This window comes from Nothobranchius furzeri, chromosome 11 (assembly GCF_043380555.1).
Source record: "Nothobranchius furzeri strain GRZ-AD chromosome 11, NfurGRZ-RIMD1, whole genome shotgun sequence".
Lineage (NCBI taxonomy): Eukaryota > Metazoa > Chordata > Actinopteri > Cyprinodontiformes > Nothobranchiidae > Nothobranchius > Nothobranchius furzeri.
Window position 1 is genome coordinate 23,606,248 of NC_091751.1, and position 21,869 is coordinate 23,628,116.

Consider the following 21,869-nt stretch of genomic DNA (forward strand, 5'->3'; position numbering starts at 1 on the left):
GATTAGTAATAGTCTGTATAGGTGCCACAGAGTTGTCCAAGCAGGGATTGTTAAAACGTTGAGAATCAATTTCCCCTCTAGGGCCCGCGTGCCCTGCACCAGCAGCATCTAAACCCAGTTAGAGGTGGTCAGGAGGCAGAAACAAGGGCGCCATCAATGAACCAGAAATGTCGGATTTCATCTGTGTGAAGCATCAGATAATCTGGCATGGGAGTTGTGGCTGGAAAGAGCTTTTTCCTGGAGAGCGCAGGTGAGCATACATCACATGGAGTGTGCTCTGTTAGAGTAAGTGGAGCTGACCAATGGCAGTCCTCCTGTTAACATTGTAAAAGGTTCGGGTTGGGGGGAGGCAGAAAGAGGAGGCTCATGCCACTCGCCCTAGGCTATTACCTTACAAGTTACACACTCATCTGATGCAGTCCCCCCCACCCCCCCACCCCCACCCACACACACACACACACACACACACACACACCCCTTCATGTTCGGATGCGGCATGTTTCCTGCAAAGAGGGCCACAAACTTACAAAACACACCAGGGAGTGTTATCTTGCTTTTTACCCGTGCTGTGATGCACATCTCTATAGAGTTCACAGCAACAGTCAAATGACTCACGATGAAAAGTAAGCGATGATGTCGTTAATTGACAAAGCCAATAGGGACTTTCCCTACTGAGTCATGTGTGCTGGAGTGGAGCATTTCATTCATGTTTCACTGAAGGAATAAATCCACTAACTGGTTTCTTTAATCGGTGAGTCCATCATGGAGGGACGGAGGGTTTATATCTTAAAATATGTATAGCCTCTTTATCTTCTAAGTCACTTTAACATACCAGGATGTGTTTGCTCCAACAGCTCCACCTTGCTTTGCATGTAAAGGCGACTCTGACATCTGTCAAAGCAACCGCGGTTTCCTCGTCCCACTCGTCTGCTCCATGTGACGTTTCCATCAGACAGCTTTACACCCTGGTGGTGTCTGAAACTCTGAGATGATTTACCTCTCCGCTACCGCTCCCCTCTGCTTTCAAATGAATGCTCTTGAGTCTTGAGTTTAAAATGGCCTCCTCATTTGCTCGAGTTCTCCCTCACACCGCCATCCTTCTCTTTTTCATTCTAAAAATGGAGTTCTTCAATCTCCTTTAGGAAATTTGCTTTTAGGTTCTGCACCACTGAATGATACATCTGGTTGGTGAAAATATCCTTCAAAAGCTGCAGTTCTCTAAAGTTATTTAAGATTTTTTTATATAAACAAAATTATACACATTACATTTACCTCAATAACTCAATCCAGGTTTCTCAGCAGATACTAGAGACTCTGTATGGAAGCAAAAAGTGGAAATTTTAGAGTTAATTCCTGGTGGTTGGAGGGACTGGTGGCGTCTGTGGTCGGCAGCTGTGGCTACAGTGTAGCTCATCACCATCCGTGTGTGAATGGGTGGATAGCTGTTGTGTTGTAAAGTGCCTTGGGGGTTCTAGGACTCTAGAAAACCCTAGAATATTACAGGAATAAGCACAAGTAACTACAGCTATGATAGAACAATAACAATATATATTTTAAAATTGATTTTCTTCTAAAGACATGTTAGAAGGGGTCGGTAAAAGCTTTGTTAAAATACAGATGGACGGCCAGTTCCATCAAGAGTTGGTCTGTGCTAGACCAACCAGAGGCTGGAACAGAGCCGCATGGCAGACAGACGTGTTGCTAACAGCTAATGTTTGTGCAGCTGTAGCCTCTTACTGAAGGTATCAGGCTACCCAGCTGTAGAAATAGAAAAACTTGAGCACCCTGAAAGGGGAAGAAAAGATGGAGGACAAATCTTCATTCCTTTTGCCTAGGCCTGGGCGGTATGGCAAAAATGTCATATCACGGTATTTTTTAAAATTACATCGGCTTTACGGTATTTGACGGGTTTTTTCTCAAGGCCGTGCTTACCCAGATTATTTCTATAAGAAAATAATTGCTCCACTAGATTGGCCTTAAATAGCCCGTTTTACCTTCATGTGCAGAATTCCAGTTTTTCCATGTCCAGTCACAGGTAGGTACATGCAGAAACCCCCTCAAAGTATCCTTGTCAAAAGAAAGCAGTTAAGAAAAAAAAACACTAGAAAGATAAAATATTGCAGTCAAAATAAACTATTTTTATTGAACACATTATGCATATAATCTGTGCAGTTAACCATCTTTATGATTTCACATCCAACCTTATTGCGTTGGTTATCTCGACCCAACGCTTGCTTAATTTTTTTTATAAACAGTCCCTTTAGCGAATGCGTCTTTAATGGACGTCTGACTCTGACTGCTGCTAGCCGTTTTAGCCTCGGAGGTGGAAGGTGCAGATCGAAGCTTGAGACATTCTTGGTAATCCAAGACGTGTTTTTGGCTGAGGTGATGAAGCAAGTTACTGGTGTTACCCCCGCTGGCTACCACCGTTGCTTGACCGTTAGTTGTTTACTCCACGTCCGAACTTTTAAACCCGAAATACCTCCAAACAACAGACATGGCTCCTCCTTTTTGAATAAGTTCTTCTGCGTTCGAAGTTTCGATGTCACCGTGACAGCTCCCGCCAGCCGCCATTCTTGGTTTCACCACGCTGTGGTGTTTGTGTGTAGCAGTGAAACGAGTCTCCGCTGAAACACTTTCCTACTACGAACGTTCTGTACGTTGTTTAGGCCATTCACCTGTATAGCGGTATGTGAAAAATTCATATCATAACCAAAATAAACACCGGTTTTTGGTATGAACCGGTATACCGCCCAAGACTACTTTTGCCATTCTTCTTCAAACAGTTGATTTTTCCAACTCGGAAGTCAGAATTTTTGAGTTTCGAGGAGAAAGTGAACGCACCATTAGCTAATGTTAACGGAAGCTAAAATATCAATTAATGATATTATTTTAACTGTTTATTTACCTGCTGGAGCAGATTGAGACGATGCTGCTTCATAGATCAAAGTCGAAGCCGTCATCCAGTCACCAACTGAGTTTAGTAAAGTGGTCCCAAACTTTGGAGGTTTTCTGTTTACCACGCTGCTTGCTACATTTACAGCTCGCATGCAAGGATTGATGACAATACACTCTTGCACATGCGCTGCTGTCTATCTTGGCAAATCGCTGTCTCCCAAGTTTCATATCACGTGGATCAGTCCTCGGTAGGTACCATGGAATTCGGCCGGTGCCATAAAAGGTAACAGAAGCGTAGGTTGTTTACATATCTGGGTGGCCTGGTATTTTTCCGGGCCAACCAAGGCTCATTCTCAGCCCTCTTCTCGAGGGGGTCTGCTTCAGGCCGACCAGGGCCAACACACCCACTGCTGACAGCAAATTCACACCTTCCATTAGAGCAAGCCTCTGATTGGTGGGTAGAATCAGCCCACATGGGCTTAAGGCAAGGATGTGTGGAATCAACCGGGCGAGGCTGGGGCCGACTGGGGCTACCCGGCCCGGGCCGACCCGGTACAGATGGGAATGGCCCATAAGATACCCATTCAGGCAAGAGCCAGGGCAAAGCACCCCCCCCCCCCTCCACACACACACACACAACTGCCAGTCCCTATTTCTGAACTGAGAAAAATGCAGACAAACTTGAGTGAAAATATGTTGCATTTACGAGTTGTATCTCAATATTTATATGTACTTCTCCAAAATATACAGCAAATGTACCTAATGGCGTGGATTTTGATAGTGAGAGTACTTAGAGACCATGAGGATTTCCAGGCTGATCAGCTGATTTAAATTCCCTAGAGCAGTCCTATTAAATCTATGTGCTGATCACGACCCGGTGTTAGATCGGCTGACCTGCCAGATACGTGCAGTCCCTGCTCACCGATCTAGTGGTGGTATGCCATCTTCGTCTTTGCCTCCACCTTCAGATCTGATCTCATTTTTTATGTCCACCACAAGACCTCAAGGAAGTTCAGCATAACTGACCATTCACAAACCTTCATGAACAAATGCAATGATTAACAATTGAGGCTAGTTGGTTTTGATCAGCTAAGGTTACATCCACCTGATTTTAAAACCAGGGGAAATCAAAGGAAACATTATGATATCATAATACATAAGTGCTTTGATACAAAACAATATATAAAAACTTATGTCACTGTCCTGAAATTAAGGGTCTGAGTGAAGGAAGAATAGTTACGTCCTATCCGAAAGGGCTAACTGAGCATGTAGAAAGTGGCTGATGTCCTTTTAGCGAAGAGAATTCAAGCATGTTGGGGAAAAAGTCTTGTAAAGTAATTGAATTGACTTGCTGATTGGTACTGAAACCTTTTTTTTAAAGTATTGATTCTGAGGCAAACCTGCAGAATGCAAAAGGCTCTGCTAGATGGATTTGCTGCCACCTCTAACTGTTTAAATCAGGTAATCAATGTCAAGTACTGTATTTCCCACTTGACCTCTTTAAAAGTAATTCGCCTCATACACGTTAAACAGTGAAAACCCTTGGGTTAATCAGTCATCAGCTCTGGGAGCCTTCTTCAGTTAATAGTCTGGTCTTATTTGCTGAATGACCACAGTCTGTGTGCAAGCCTGCTGATACTTCTTTTGTCTGACAAACTGAGGAAATGTGAGCATTTCCTGTGATTATGTAGCCTTGCTAAGTGTTCTGTAAAACTTTTACAATAAAATTTTTAGCATCAAATAAAAACACATCTGACCAAAAAATAAATAAAATTCAAACTGAATATTTGTACAATGAAAACAATTCTTAGGGATGTCAAGTATTTTGTGTCACTGATGTGCATCTGATTAGTTTAAGATTAAGTTTAATCGTTAAATACCCGTCTTAATATCTCTGCCAACAGATTCCTTTGCATCCTGGTGTGTTTTATAAACCCTGTTTTAAAAAGCGGGTTAACTGAAGAGCAATTTTTTACTGACTCCCTCTGGTGATTAAACTTTTATCCTTGGGGGATACGTTTTATTTTATTTTCCTTTCTTTAGGTCTTTGTGACGTTCAGTGCTTTAGTAGGCCTACTGTTTTTTTTTTTTGTGTGGACACGATGAGCACCGGTGATTTTTCCGGTCATTTAATAGTCTAAATCTTCAAGATTTCTGAAAAAAAAAAAGAACATCTGCCTGTCTCCAAGTGAATACCAGCCATCCACAGATCCAAGTCTGCAACAACCAGCTTAGTAGAGAAACATGAATTGTCACGTGACACAGTGGCAAGCAGACAACCTAGTGGAGGTATCGGGGAGTGGGAGTACGTAACCAGAGTGGCATCTGGGGCTTGCAGGTTGTCATTGCTGACATATGCCTCATTTCTGGGTATAATAGAAACAGATGAACCACAATAAAATGTATGGGTAGAGAATCTGGACTTCAGGTCAGCATTAACAGAGTGTAGAGCGGCAAAATGACACCTTCTGACAGTTCTTACATTTTGGGCTATTTGCGATGTGTTTAACGGCACCACAGCGGTAGCAAGGAACGTGAAGGGGCTGGAGCAGCAGTAGTATCCCTTGCACCAGGAGTGGGTGTATTCTTTTGATGTGCCTTCTGGAACCGTCTTCGATCAGGCAGTGGTTTTGTGTGGACAGCCGCAACAGGAACTGTAGGGTTGGGAATAGAAAAGGATTTGGCCTGCTCTGTGGCAGCTTCTATTTGAGTTGCAAGACTATCAGCATTCACCCCCAAATTACACTGCCTCCGCTCCACTCCGCTCCACTCCGCTCCTGCACGAACTCCGCAGCAAAATCGGTCCCGTTGTAGTCAATCAGAGCTCTACCACTCTGGCCGTGCGGCGCAGTGCGCCACCCTCTGTTCCGGGGTCCAGCAAAAATAGAATCGATCCTATTTTTGCCGGACGCCGGAGCACCTCCACAGTCAATGGACCGGAATCACAACCGCCCAACAGGAAAAGGAGCAAGCACAGCTTCCGTTATTTCACAATAAATCGATTAACAAAAAGCATTTTATGTTTCATATGCACAGGTTTAACAACTTTTAACAACTATCAATGGCGGCTGAACTTTAAATGCACAAAAGTAAGCCATAAATACAGTTTCCACTATCAAAGTAGTCACACTTTGTTGATCCAAACACTGCTGATCTCTCAACACAAATGATAGGCAGATTAAACAGTTCATGCCGATGCTTCTCCCACACAACGGGTGTTTGGATATAACTTCCGCGTTTATTGCTCGGACTGTATCGTAAGATCTCGAAAATCCCACGCATGCTTGTTTGCGCACCTCAGGTCTCCGCACCGGAGTGGAGCCGTTGTAGAGCGGGTACCAGTAAAAATTGAGTTCGGAAGTGAGCGGCTGCGGAAGGCGGGAGTGGAGTGGAGCGGAGGTAGTGGAATTTGGGGGTCAGTCTGCTTCCAGCAGCAGTTGTTCACATATGTGCTGACTACATCCATGTTCAACAAGCTGGTCCCAGATCATCTCATGCTGTTTATCTTCAAAGCCACGTGTTGTAGCTAAATCTCTTAAAACTGCCACATACTGCCTGAGCTTGCACATGTTTTCTAAAAACGTGGCGCTCAACGACAGTGTTCTTTTTAGGGTTAAAGTGATCCTTCAGAGCCATAATGGGGTCTTCTATAGACGTGCCTTGGTCTGGGAGCATGTAAAACAACATCTGACATTCTGTCCCAACAGCAAGTCATTACTGAATATTTTCTCCCACATGTCGAGCTGCATGCTAGGTTCTCCTGGACACTGAAGAAAAGCAGGGGGGAGATGTCGTCTTCTTGTAGATCCCCCCGTCAATGTAGAACGTCCTCTTTTATCCTCGTCGCCAACTGTCATGTTTGCGAGTGGTCGTAAGGAGCAGGCAATTTGTTGTACTTTTAATCTTAACTTTATTACAGCAGCACTCAGCTAGCATAAGCACATGCAGCAATGGCAGGCTGTCTCTTCTTCTCTCTCTCTTCGGCTGCTCCTCTACTGACCCCTGGTGGCCAGAACACAACACCTGTTAACCAAGAGTTCGGTGAGAGCAGACTGCGTTGTTCTGGTCAGGTTTCCAGGTTTGTCTGAGCTTTCTGAAGAAAATGAACTCCGATATAATAAATGGACCCTTGTAGTTTATTTAGGTGTCTCGTGAGCCAAACTCAGGCTGTCTTGTCTGTTGCAGCAGGTGAGTCAATATTTGTGATGAAATTATTTTCTGTCTTTTGAGCAGCTGTTAATGTGTGAATTATTTAACATGGCAGGGCTGCTAACTCTCACGCATTGAGCATGAGACACATTTCACCATCTTCCCATGCTCTCACACCCCACCCCACATTTCTGATGCAGGAAAACCAATAGTCCACTTGAGCATCCACCCCAGGCCCCCCGTTGAGGGTTGAGTTGTTTTAAAAACAAAGTCGGAGACAGGCTTCTTCCATCAGACAGAGTGGGTCTTTTAATGAAATAATCAGCACACAGCATGCAGATAGCCCTTTGGACCAAAGGCCAAGAGCAAGAGCGTCGTACTTCATTTATACACTTCTGCCACAAGCACAAGACATGCGTGTGCTTACAACAGTGATGCGTAACGTGGCGATCTTCCCAAACTTGGTAAGGTCCCAACGGCGTTACAGCAGAATCACAAGCTGGCCAAGTCTTTGGCATTAAGTTGGAATTTTCCACTTGATAACAAATCTTTCCAAAGTTGGCTTTAACCCTTTAAGCGCCAAAGTCGCAGAATTGCGACTGTCTGTCTGTCTGTCTGTCTGTCTGTCTGTCTGTCTGTCTGTCTGTCTATCTATCTATCTATCTATCTATATATCTATCTATCTATCTATCTATCTATCTATCTATCTATCTATCATCTATCTATCTATCTATCTATCTATCTGTCTGTCTGTCTGTCTGTCTGTCTGTCTGTCTGTCTGTCTGTCTATCTATCTATCATCTATCTATCATCTATCTATCTATCTATCTATCTATCTATCTATCTATCTATCTATCTATCTATCTATCTATCTGTCTGTCTGTCTGTCTGTCTGTCTGTCTGTCTGTCTGTCTGTCTGTCTGTCTGTCTATCTATCTATCTATCTATCTATCTATCTATCTATCTATCTATCTATGATCTATCTATGATCTATCTATCTATCTGTCTGTCTGTCTGTCTGTCTGTCTGTCTGTCTGTCTGTCTGTCTGTCTGTCTGTCTGTCTATCTGTCTGTCTGTCTGTCTGTCTGTCTGTCTGTCTGTCTGTCTGTCTGTCTGTCTGTCTATCTATCTATCTATCTATCTATCTATCTATCTATCTATCTATCTATCTATCTATCTATCTATCTATCTATCTATCTATCTATCTATCTATCTATCTATCTATCTATCTATATCTGTCTGTCTGTCTATTATCTATCTACCTATCTGTTATCTATCTATTATCTATCATCTGTCTGTCTGTCTGTAAATGTGTGTGTATATATATATATATATATATATATATATATATATATATATATATATATATATAATGTAATTATAAACAAAATAAACCAAAGAAGGGATGAGTAAAATGTGTTCATGACACTGAAGCACCAAAAACAGTGTTCTTGATTGATACGCAGTAAACATAACAAAATACCAATGAAGTGATAAATATTAATGTATATATATATATATATATATATATATATATATATATATATATATATATATATATATATATATATATATACATAGTTATATATGTCTACAAAGGAATATGTATCTATGTATCATAAACAATAACAACACTAAGAAAATAAGACAAAAACATTTTAAAAAAATCTGCAAATGTGATGCAATCCAATATGGCTGCTACCTGATGATGTCATAATGTGCAAATTATGTGAGTGAATTTGTTCCTATCACAAAATATGGCTCATACTGAAGATTTTTCTAATTTACAATATTCCTCTATTTCTAACCAGATTTAGATCAAATCAAATCAAAGCTTTATTTATAAAGTTTTATTTAAGCTACAAGCTCTTTAAATAGTGGTATAAAAAATTCATATTTTACTGAAAAAACTATGGCGCCTAAAGGGTTAACTTAGCAGTTGAACTTTGAGAATTAATGACCCTGTCTAAATACTATTAGAAGTCTGGACCACCAGTCAGTCATTTATCTGATAAACAGTTCTTGTAAGCAACGTACTTTAGCTTTGCTCGGAAGCCGACTGCACAAACAATTCCTTTGGAGCTGTTGGAAAAACAGCACATGAACATTATCGTGAAGCAAACAGGCTTTTAAACCAGAGACTCAAAATTCAGCTGTATACTTTTTGTACAGAGGACCTCTTGACCTTTAAAGCCCTTAAACCCCCACAACAGAACATTCCTAATGAGCTCTGTTTAACAAACTGAACTACCAATCAGCGAGATGGGAAACCTTCATGCTTTTTGCATCTTTTCTTCAGAAAAGAGCTACAAACAAACGTGTTTCATATGAATGTTGCAGGAAAAATGTCAAGCTAGATATTTTAGCGATAGTTTTGGAAACTGGACGGTGGACAAGTTTGTGCAAAACTATGATTTTACACATATATGAATGTTGCAAAGTTGCAGTGCAGAGTAATGCAGAATAATAATGTAGTGTGCAAACACAATGAATGTGCAAAGATTTGCTCGTTTTGGACGATAAAAAAAACATATTTGTAATTTAGTTTTTGGATATTTGAAGAGCTTTTGTGTAATTTTCACTTCATTTGAATCCCGATGAACTCACATTTCCTACCAGCTGACCTTTATTTATCTTTCTCCTACAGGTCACAAGTGTCCACACCTCAAGGTCAGACATTGTAAAGTCTGGAAGCCACAAATCCACATTAAAGCATATATGGACAGAAAATGGTAAGGAGATGTCCATCAGTAGGCTGCTTTCTCAGACTTTACATGGCAAAGAGAACAGCACAGCCTTGGACCTTCACTATAACACTCCAGAGCCCTACTCGGAGCAAGACCTGTGGGACTGGCTGAGAAATTCCACGGACCTGCAGGACTCACGGCCACGAGTCAAACGGCGACCCATGGTCAAGACGGGGAAGTTCAAGAAGATGTTTGGCTGGGGGGACTTCCACTCAAACATAAAGACGGTCAAGCTCAATCTGCTGATCACTGGGAAAATTGTGGATCATGGCAATGGCACCTTCAGCGTGTACTTCCGCCACAACTCCACAGGCCAGGGCAACGTATCCGTCAGCTTAGTTCCTCCCACCAAGATAGTGGAGTTTGATGTGACAGCGCAGCAGTCGGTCATCGACGCCAAGGACTCAAAGTCCTTCAATTGCCGTATAGAGTACGAGAAGGTGGAGAAAGGAGCAAAGAACACGCTGTGCAACTTCGACCCATCCAAGACCTGCTACCAGGAGCAAACCCAAAGCCATGTCTCCTGGCTCTGCTCCAAACCCTTCAAAGTCATCTGCATCTTCATTTCCTTCTACAGCACTGACTACAAACTGGTGCAGAAAGTGTGTCCAGACTACAACTACCACAGTGACACTCCATACTTCCCCTCTGGCTGATGGCCCACCCTACTGTAGATAAGTTGTGCACAGACTGGGGATTCTGCCTATCTCAGAGAAAAGTGTGTGTTAGCTGTATGGTCCCTCAGCCATTCAGATAGGTTCTTTATGTTTGATCAGATCAGTGGTTTGAAATCTGTAGACACATTTTTCATGTCTATGTTCCAAACCGATGAATAGACCTACGAGATGTTTGAGAGGAACCCGGAAAACCCGGAGAACTCTGGTTCCATGTTGTGTTTTAAACTTTATCCTGTTTGTTTGAGTCATAATTCTTCACCAACCCAGTCCTGAAACGTTTTAATTTGTTCATTTTAGTTGAATGTTTTCTTATGTTTTCACGTGTCTATTCCATATGACAAACTCGCGGGGAATGAATGCCCCTGCCGTGCTGTTGATGCCATGCAGTCTTTTTTGTTTTTTATTAAAACTCCTCATTAAAAAACTAGAAAAGGTAACAAACCCCCGCTGTTTTGTATAATTTACAGCCCAGCAGCTGATGAGGACATGAATGTGAGTTTAGAAATGTGACGTGGTCCTATCTACACAGGGGTCAGCTGACCTCGAGTCAATCCTCAGTTGTTGTCAGATTTCCTCCTAGTGAAGCCGGCTGTTGATGGATGGACTGCTACCTGAGACTTGTGGGGGACCGGGCTTGCTCATTATCACCTGATATATAAGCTGTAATGTATTGAATTCTATATCTTAGAGCCTAATTTGTATGAATGATTTCTATTGTACATAGTATTCTGATTTATGCTGCTTCTGTACATGTCCCCCCCAGCCCCCCAGCCCCCCACCCCCACTTTATGCTTGTTCTCAGTTTTATCAAAGAAAAAAATGTTGCTGCCCTAGATGTGAAATTCATGAAAACAGCCAACCTGTACACAAAAGCTGTGAAACCCACTAAATATATCAAAATTCTTCTCATTTCTTTCTTGTGGTCTGTGTGTGTGTGTGTGTGTGTGTGTGTGTGTGTGTGTGTGTGTGTGTGTGTGTGTGTGTGTGTGTGTGTGTGTGTGTGTGTGTGTGTGTGTGTGTGTGTGTGTGTGTGTGTGTGTGTGTGTGTGCGTGTGTGTGTGTGTTAAACTTATTTGAGTGAATGTTGGTGCATGTGAACTCTGCACATTTCCATTGGACTCAACTCAAGCTGGATTGTTGACTTGTGACTGTTGTCATGCGGACAAACATGAGCCAGATTTAAAGGGACACTTTGCAACTTCTTGATATTTTAAATAATTTTCTTGAGCCAGTATGTGCAACAATGACCCTTTACAGGATTAATGAAATGTCACTCAGACCCCCACCGCCCTCTGTGGCCAGAGTGTTCAACTTGCAACTTCAGACTGCGGGCCACTCTGTTGAGACTGAAATACCAGGTGCTGCAGTCTGCTTCCAGCTGATTTCCTGCACGTTTTAGATCATGAGCACAGCTGATTTGTTCAATATAGAGATGAATTACTCCTGTAGACACTAAGGACGGCTGAGGACACATTTCAGCTGTTAGATTAAGGCCCTGTCCACACGTAGCCGGGGATCTGCCAAAACGTAGATAGTTTTCTACTTTTTGGCCTGTCATCCACACGAAAACGGATCTTTTTAAAAATTCCGGCCAAAGAGAAGATCTGCGTTTTCTCCATTTTGGGCGTCTGCGTGTGGACAGACAAAACTGGAGTTTTAAGGTCCGCAACATCACTTTCCGCGACAAAAAAATGCTGACATCACGTGTGCGACCTGTGTTTACACTAGCCTACAGCATGGAAGCCCTCAGAGCTGCGCTCGCTTTATCAATTGTCCAAGCGCTTTTTGCTTGTTTGTTTTTGCAAATGAAATTACTGCTCCTAGAGGAAGACCACAGACGACGGACGAGGTTAAGAACGGGGGGAGTACTGCCGCCTACAGGTCTGGCATGTCCTTAACAACGTATTTATCTGGGTACGTGTGGACAGTTTTTTTTTAAACGAGGTGGTGTGGATGCAAGTTTTTGGAAGGGCGGATATTCGTTTTTTTTTTTTTAAACGGCTACGTGTGGACTAGGCCTAAGGTGTTAAAAAAACATTGCACTGCAAGGAGATACGTTTTTCTTTCGGTTCTACAAACGGACACTAGGAGGTGCTAAATGCAAGCCAAGTCTCCTTTTAACATTAGCTGCTTCTAAGGTCCTTTGCGGTATTAAGAGGAAAATGTTCTTGTTCATGATGTTCTAGTAGCCTGGCCGGCCAGACTCCTCCTCTGTTTAATTCTGAACAGAGAAAGGGTCTGGGAACTCTCCTATTCAAATAACCCCAACCCCTGACAATTCTAACCGAGCCAATCAGTGCAGAGTAGCATATGTCACACACCACAATGCCGGGTTTGTCATACTGTAGCGGAGTTCGCTGTGGCTCTTTCCTCTGTTCTAAATGACTTGAATGTCTTTAAAACCACAAGTAGAAGTGCCGAAAACATTTCTTCTAAAAAAAAAAAGATGTTTGCGCCGTTGCCAGACACCATATTTGACTACAGCTAAAAAACTACAGGGTCGCGCGGTACATGATTGGTTGTTTTTGAGCTGCCTAGTCCCGCCCCTCATGTAACTCTCTGCCTGTGAGTAACCAGACTCTTTCTCTGTGCAGAATTAAACAGAGGAGGAGTCTGGCAGGCCAGGCTAGTGTTCTAGATGTTTGCTGAAAATGTCAGCCTCATATCTCTAACCATCTCTATTTGGGATCAAACTGGAGTACAATCTCACAAACAGATTAAAGCCATTTTGATCCATTTTGTCTGATATCAACTAGTAAATAATAAAAAGATGTTTCCTATGAATATTAATCAAAACTGAGTTATCTGTTTTTGCAAATAAACTCTTCAGATTGCAGTGATTAAATCCTCTGACTTTGACCATCACTGCTTGTTTCCTGGCTTTCCACATAAGTGGGGCGCGCTAAAACATAAAACTGACATTTCATTTTTAATGCAACATTTTTATTCTTAAAAAACTGGAATGGAGAGCTGCCACCCAATCAGCATAAAATTAGAGAAGTATCACATTGTAATGTAACAACTGGAGCGCTGCTTTCCACATCCAGATCTCGTCAGCTTCTTTAATCACCTTTTACAAAAATCATTTTCCAGTTTACAGTAATAGTGCAATTATCTCCAACACTACATAGCTCATCAGATGTGCTGCATTTTCACCGGTGAACATAAAACTTCAACACATTATTCCCTGTACATTGTATGTAAACCACTAAATGTAGTGCTATTCCAGTATTTCTCAAGTGTCATCAAAGCTTGACTATTTGGCTGCATTTTCTCGACTTTTACACTAAACTATATACTGCTATTCACTCGTTTGTGCATAGAAATAAGCAGACATTCAACCCTTCACTTTACATTAACTTCTCATTGTTTCATTAACCCTTTAAATGAATATTTAACAAACAATAACTGTATTTTCTTCTGTTTTTAGCTTAAACTCAACTTGACCTGCTTCCTGGTTATGTTGTGTGTAGGGATGGGTACCGAATTTGGTACTTTTTAAGGTACCGACCGAATTCCACAGTACCGACCGAGCACCGATTCACTTCATTTGAAACGGTGCCTCGTTTCGGTACCCGTCCTTCACAACGAGAACTTGCCAAGACAGCTGCGCATGCGCAAGAGCGTTATGTCATCGCTTGCTGTGAACCAGTTGTAAACAGAGCAGCATGGTAGTAAGAACGCAGGCTAAAGCTTGGGTCCCCTTCACTAAATGTGATGGGTAACTGGGTGATGATGAAACCAGCGACAACGATCTAAGTGAGACATCCTCATCTTAATCTGCTCCGGTAGATAAATAAAATGCTTAAGATAACGTTAGCTTGATATGTTAGCTTCCGTTTCACTAATGGTGCGTTCGCTTTCTCCTCGGAACTCCGAAATTCCGACTAGAAGAACATGAACGCGCTCTAAAGTTTGGCTTCACTTTACTAAATGTGACGGGTGATTGGGTGAAGATGAAACCAGTGACAACGATCTAAGTGTGAGGCATCATCGTTTTAATCTGCTCCAGCAGCTAAATAAACTGTTTAAGATATTGTTAGCTTGATATGTTAGCTTCCTATGCCACCATTGTTATCATCTAATGGTGCGTTCGCTTTCTCCTCGGAAATTCTAACTTCCCAGTAGGAAAAATCAATTGAAAAAGGACGGCAAAAGGAATGAAGATACACAGTAAATTTAGTTCACAGTAAAGATGTTTGCTTCAGTTTAATTATCAGCTTATAAAACTACAAGGACGATGTTAAAATACAAACAGTTGTATGTTATTTATCGTGATATTTATCAAATATGGTTATAAATTGAGAAAAATATATATTTAATTGTAAAAGAGAATTAAAATAATAAACACTCAAAAGTATCGAAAATTGGTACCGTTAAGTACCGGTATCAATTCGTAGGTACCGGGAATTAGTACCGGATCGATTCAAATGTCATAGGTACCCATCCCTAGTTGTGTGTTAACACAAGGTAACACAATCAAAGTTTATCCCGTTAAAACAGAGTAAACCTTAAACTCCCAGAGTTTATGAACTCTCGTAATATTTCGGGCGCTCTAGCCCGTGAAAATCTCCCCACCGGACTAATTAACAACCTTCTACGGCAAAGTACCTAATAAAGTGGACACACAATGTCGCTCACATACAGGAAAACAAACTGAACTCCTTCACATTCCAATTGAGCGTCTTTTGTCGCATGTACTGACCTGAAAAACTGTGGAAACGGGAGAGCAATAACCACAGGAGCACTGCTTTCCACATGCAGATCTCGTCTGACGGAGAAACAGGAAGTTCACCACCAACAGAGTCCTGGTGCAATGCCTCCCCGAACAAAGGTTCCGCCTGGCTCGTTTCTGTCCCCACTACATTCAGTTCAGTACCTTATGATGCACATTCGTGCAAATTAAAATACAAAACTATTGTATGAAAAAAACAAAAATAATTAACATTGAGTCCAAGATACTTAATAAATAAGATTGACATGGTGACATATTTTTAGATGTACCACACTAGGATTGGGTTAAAGTAGCACGCTGATGTTTCAAGCTCTACAATTAAGGCTAAACAGGAAATCCCACACCAAATTAGTGTAAAGCTTTCATGAATCTCAGACTACTGTAGGGTTGAGATAACTATGTAAACATTACGTCTGTTAACCAAATGGCTGGTTTATTTCCTGCATCTTTTTAGGAGAGCAATGATGTTTTTCAGCATGTTCAAGGCTTTTATTCTAATAGAGGAATCACAACATCACTTATGACATCACACTTCCTTTTTACAAAGACAACACCATAAAGGATGAGGCATGGAACTAATTACCAAAGTGGATGTTGAGTTTAAAAGACATAGTACAAAAGAGTTAGCCTGAGAGCCAATGGACCATTGTGTGTGGGATTCCCTAACCCTTCCAGGAGCTGTCGATGCGCTACTAAAGAAGGTTTGGGTTGGGCAGTAAAGCTATCAGAATGGATTGTCTGCATGCCAAAAACAGACCGTACACATTTACTCTCACATGTGGAGCGTCACTGCCTCCACTCAAAACCTTTAGAACCACTTCTGGGTTTGATTAAAAATTTCAATGGAAATAGAGAGTGAAATGAAAGGGAGAGGAGGAAAAGGAAGGAAAATAGTTGGCAAAAAGAAAACACAAGAGGTACAAAGAATCTGCTACCTGACAAATAGAGAAAAACGACAGAGATACAACAAAAAACACCAACGATGTCTGTTACAAACCCTAGGTGTTAGGTGTTGTGACAAGGGGTAACATAAAAACTGATGTGGAGAAAGGAGGGGTGAGTGTAAATAAAAGGGGTTTATTTTTACAGACTTTAAACCAAAATACACAGTCCTAGACTGGAAAAGTTCAAATTGAATGTAACTAAACAAAACACACGACGGAGATAACTCAAAACACCTGGGACAAACGGTCCCAGGGAAGAAAACACGGGAATAACTATTGATCTAAAACGAAAAACAAAGAGCTGGAACTAACTAAAAACCAAATCTCGACGGCTATTAATATTCAAAAGGGTATTAACGAAAAGTGAGCTATAAAGCTAGGGGCACTGGGGCAGAATCAAAACAGGATCTTGACACGAACAAACGGTTACCAATTACTATTATCCACACTCTAGTCAAAACTACTCGAATACCACATGAATCTAACCGAGGAGAGAAAGACAGAGGTTTTGGTCTGTGAGTCTCTCCCTGAAAAACTGAAGCAGGAGTCTTTTCACTAGCGCTTCATCATCAGGAGATTGTCCGCAGCTGGTGCAGAGTGGGCGGGCCGAGGCAGAGGCCAGCCTGACGGAGGACCTGTCCAAGGTCCTGAAACAGCATGGAGGTAGAAGGACTGGGCCATTCAAGGTGCGGGAGCCCAGGATCAGTAACAATGTCACTGAAAAGCACATGGTAACGTGTAATAAATGTTGCCTTTGGTGTCAACTACATGTGTCTAAAAACACCCAACTCTACACTTGTGAGAAGACCTTATGAGGAGCTGTGTGTGCACACATGCTTGTGTAATGTCATGGATTAAAGATTGTTGTTAAAAATGGTAAATGGTAAATGGCCTGTATTTGATCTAAAGTCCTAGAACCCCCCAAGGCGCTTTACAACGCAATCAGTCATTCACTCATTCACACACTGGTGGGGATGAGCTTCAATGTAGCCACAGCTGCCCTGGGGCGCACTGACAGAGGCGAGGCTGCCGAGCACTGGCGCCACCGGTCCCTCCAACCACCATCAGCAGGCATGGTGGGTTAAGTGTCTTGCCCAAGGACACAACAACAGCGACAGACTGAGTGGGACTCAAACCTGCAACCTTCCGATTACGGGGAGAGCACTTAACTCCTGTGCCACAGTGGGTTGTTAGACCCAAGTGCAAGGAGGCAGCCAGGTAGGTTATAAATCCAAAAGTTTATTATAGGCCGTGTTCGAGTTGAGCTGCGCCTCGCCTGGAAAACAGACGAGAGCAGACGGAAGCAGCAGGGGGAGTGGCTGAAAGCCGGCATTTAAGTCGGACACAATTTCCTGCATGTGTAGCTCGGGGGTGACGATGGCTGAAGATATCGCGTTAGCGTTCGCACTTGTTTAATTTTCAATTTTAATTCTGGTGCCTGTAGCAGCTGAAACACACCCTCACGTGCTTGTGGATATATTGTATAGGTCTGCCCCCCAAGACCCATGGAAGACATGAATCAAACCTTCCAACATCCAGGGATCCCTCTGAGCATCGGAAAGCACCACCACCACAGGACCACCCCCTCACCCCCACCCCCACCCCAGAGAAGTGCAGAGGGTCAGGTGCAACCAATAGCTGTGGATCCCCAGGAGATCATAGCAGAATGCCCCTAGGCCCTGCCTGCAGCTGCTTACATCAGGACAGATTTGGTCCTGGACCTCTATGGTCTAAAATATAAGGGCTGCCAGACCACGGCAGAGGCCCAACAGACCCAAAAGGCCCAGACCCCACCAGGCAGACACCGGGAGCGAACCGGCGGATGCCCACAACAACCAGCCACGGACATCCGATCCACCAAATCACAAGTGGACAGAGGAACCACTCACCTGGAGGAGGTGGCAGGGCAAGAATATGTACCAGGAGGAGAGTCCAAGACCTAATCTGACAGTTCTACACAGAAAAAATCACACACTCCCACCCTCATGTTCACACTTACATCCAAACTAAAGACACACAAGACTGAACGCCCTACACCCACTCACACTCCCCATACACACACTTCATGCGCAGGTCCAAGTATCGCTGCCCAGAGGACGCAACTATTTCCAAACCCAGGAGCTGGCCCTGTTCATAATGATGTGATGTTGATCAGACCCCCCCCCCCCCCCCCACCACCACCACCACCACCACACACACACACACACTACAACCTACCATCCCAGACACCGACCACATGACCAGCCCCCACCCCCAGCCCTTTGGGTTCCATTGTTGACCTGCCATGCTTCCAAATCTGATTTTCAAGTTCCAGCTCTAGATTAATCTTTTTCAGCAGCAGAAGTAGAGAGGAATGGCTTCTGTCGTTCTTCATGTTGAAGGCTGCTGCTTTAAATGAACATGTTTCATAAAATGAAAGTAGTCTGTCTAGTCGCCCTGTGGATTTACTAATTTCCTCTGATCTTTATTTCTAAACCAAATACCTACCATTTGAAGGACTAAGTGACAAAGCACATGCGGTATTTAAATAGTCGCTGTGGACTGCAGCAGAGGGATCCGTCCGTTACAGCAGCAAGTAAAAGCATTTACAGCACTTACAAGGTCAGATGTTCATGCTGTTCTCTTCTTATCTGTTCCCACTTCACTTACATTTAATTCATTTCACGTTTGTTCCTCTGAAAGGCTTTTAAGGAGATATGTATTATTTAAAAAGTGAATCACAGACTAACTGACGGTAGTGGTCTGAGTCACAGCAAGGAGCACAAGGAACTCTGGAGATTAGGTAATGCCACGTTCATATTCATATTAACCAGTAAGAGGAGATTCAGTTTACTGGGATTCCTTCAAACTGGATCGTAACTGGCATGTCTTTATAGAAAACAATAGGATTTAGGTAAAACAGGTGAGAGGACCTTTTGTCTGGTTGCACGGTGGGGCAAGTGGAAGAGCGGTTGCCTCATAGGTTTCAGTCTCAGCTGCAGCCTTGCTGTATGGTGTTGTGTTCTCCCCACGCATCTGTGGTTTTTCTGTTTCCTCTCACTGACTAAAACACATGCACGTAGGCTAATGGTCAGTTCCTTTGGCTTAAAGCATCTTCTACATATATAAAGATTTCTTATAAAGACTAATGAGCCACAAACAGTATGCCTTTACATGAGTCAGTTGGTGTTTTTCAGTCGGAAAAGGGTGGAATGCCTTCTCCGGGTCAGGGATGAGGTCCTGCCTCAAGTGGAAGAGTTTAAGTATCTCAGGGTCTTGTTCACTAGTGAGGGGAAAGATAGGTCAGGAGATCAGAAGGCAGATTAGTGCTGTGTCTACAGTGATTCAGGCGTTGTACCGGTCTGTCATGGTGAAGAGAGAACTAAGCCGGAAGGTGAAGCTCTTGATTTACCTGTCGATGTACAATCCTTGCGGTCTCCGCAAACCGATCCCAGATAAGCGGACAAAAATGGATGGATCTAGTGTTTTGGCATTCGTTACATTTTGTAATCCACATAAATTAAAGGTACCTCTTTATTAAATTATAATTATGGTAGACAGAAGGACTCTGGCAACAATACCATTGTTAGACACTGCCTTCCACCTCTGGACAGCTCCTTCAGGGACAAACTGCTGCATCCTGTGTGCATGACGGGACTTTACCATAGGCCCTTCCTCCTAGCAGCTGCCAATATCTACAACCTACAAGCACCACTGTTCCCAACTAAACCAGTAATCAATCTTTTTTTCATTCCTCACCTCTGCTTATTTAGTAATTTGCACAGTTCCTGTTGTCATTCTTGCGTTAATTCATTATTGTATTGCACAGATTTCCATTCATGTTCCCATTTAAGTAGTCACACACATGTTCAGCCTGAGCCTTCGGTTGGAGCAGGTCTCCATCCTGCGGAAGACCTCCTGGTTTCAGTTCCCAAAATATCACATCCCTGAAAACCATACCAGTACAGACCTGTCGCCTTGACCTCCCATCAGATTCAGTGGTGAAATAGGCCCACTGCATTTTTAAACCAAACATGGGGGTTGCAGCACACACTCATCTACCTGCAGCACCGGTCTCTTACTCACCTCGAGATGCAAAAATGCACTGTGGGAATCACGTTCTTTGACTCCTCAAGTGCCTGCAACACCATCCATTCGTGTCTGCTGCAGCAGAAGATGAGGGGTGCATGAGAGGATGCCTGCATGGACCATCAACTATCTCACCAACAGGCTACAGTACGTGAGGCTGCACAACTGTATGTCTGAAGTGGTTGTGTGCAGTACTGGAACTCCACAGGGTATGAAGTTCTCTCCTGTTCTCTTAAGCTTGGTTTATGCTTGACGCATTCACTTTTCATGTGGTGATGCGGCTCGCAGATGGAACGCGCTTCACAACTCGCAGCGTTTATGGTTTGTGCGGCTTGTCTCTCTGCGGTGAGCCAATATTCTCCCAAACTGAACGGGGTAGCATGGAGCTCTACGGCATGCATCCAACACTACACCATAGTAGAAGTAGAAATTACTGTTTACAACATGGCATTCCAGCATTTTAAACAGCCTCCTCGTCTTTTCCAACAGTGCGAGCTATTTCTCTCCAAGAATTATTAACAACATGTTGATCACGGTGATCTCTGAGAGCTGAATCATACAAATGTCTGTATTTACGAACCTCTGCCATACTAGTTCTTGCTGGTCTGCCATGTTTTTCCGCGTCCGTCCGTCCACGTGGTTAGAAATTTTCCGAGGTGCGCGTGCGGAAATCTTGGGCCGTGCGGAGACGCGGTGGAGGGGCGTGGTTGTTAAAATGACGCAACTTTTCCGTGCGGAGCCGTGCGGACCTCGCGGACGCGTCAAGCATAAACCAAACTTTAGCCTTCTACACCTTGGATTTCACCTACAACACCAGCTGCCGTCACCTCCAGAAGTTCTCGGCCATTGTCGGCTGTGTGTCTGAGGGTGGGGAGTGACCAGTCATCATGGACTTTGTGGACTGGTGTGAGTGTAACCACCTTCGCTTGAACACCAGTAAGACAAAGGAAATGGTGACTGACTTCCAAAGAAACACTCCCCCTCACTCACCGGTAAACATCCAGTGAGAAGACATAGAGGTGGTGGATACCTTCATGTAGCTGGGTGTTCACCTCAGCAGCAAACTGAACTGGTCCAGAAACACAGTTGTTCTGCATAAGGATATGAAGTTCTGAATGTGCCAAAAACGTGTTCATGCATTCATACACTCACTGCACTGCTGTAATGATCGTGTCTTCTAATATATTTTCACTTTTGTATAGAACTTATCTTCTTTTGTCGTGAGTTGTTGTCTGATCTGTTTTTACAACTTGTTGTCAGGGGTAGTTCTATAGAAAAGTGAAAGATGTTGGATTTTCATGCAGTGGCATTTGTTCCCTTTGAATGGCTGTAATTTTTTATTCCTCACATCTAGGGATGAGTACCGAATTCGGTACTTTTTAAGGTACCGACCGAATTCCATAGTACCGACCGAACACCGATTCACGTCATTTCAAACGGTGCCTCGTTTCGGTACTGCCAAGACAGTTGCGCATGCGCAAGAGCGTTATGTTGCCGGTCCCTGCGAGCCCGTTGTAAACAGAGCAAGCATGGTAGAAAGAACGCACGCTAAAGCTTGGGTCCACTTCACTAAATGTGATGGGTAACTGGGTGATGAAACTAGCGACAGACAACGATCTAAGTGAGACATCCTCATCTTAATCTGCTCCA

At 43.1% G+C, this 21,869-nt stretch overlaps 1 protein-coding gene across 1 annotated transcript in view; it reads left to right on the forward strand.

The window, feature by feature from the left end:
* The window catches only part of nxph1 (neurexophilin 1), a 58,493-nt gene extending 47,112 nt beyond the window's left edge, over positions 1–11,381 (forward strand). Inside the window, exon 2 of the mRNA XM_015974689.3 lies at positions 9,696–11,381. Within this exon, the coding sequence (XP_015830175.1) occupies positions 9,696–10,451 (756 nt within the window). The 3' untranslated portion in view covers positions 10,452–11,381. The remainder of the gene's footprint in view (positions 1–9,695) is intronic.
* The last annotated feature ends 10,488 nt before the right edge of the window (positions 11,382–21,869 follow it).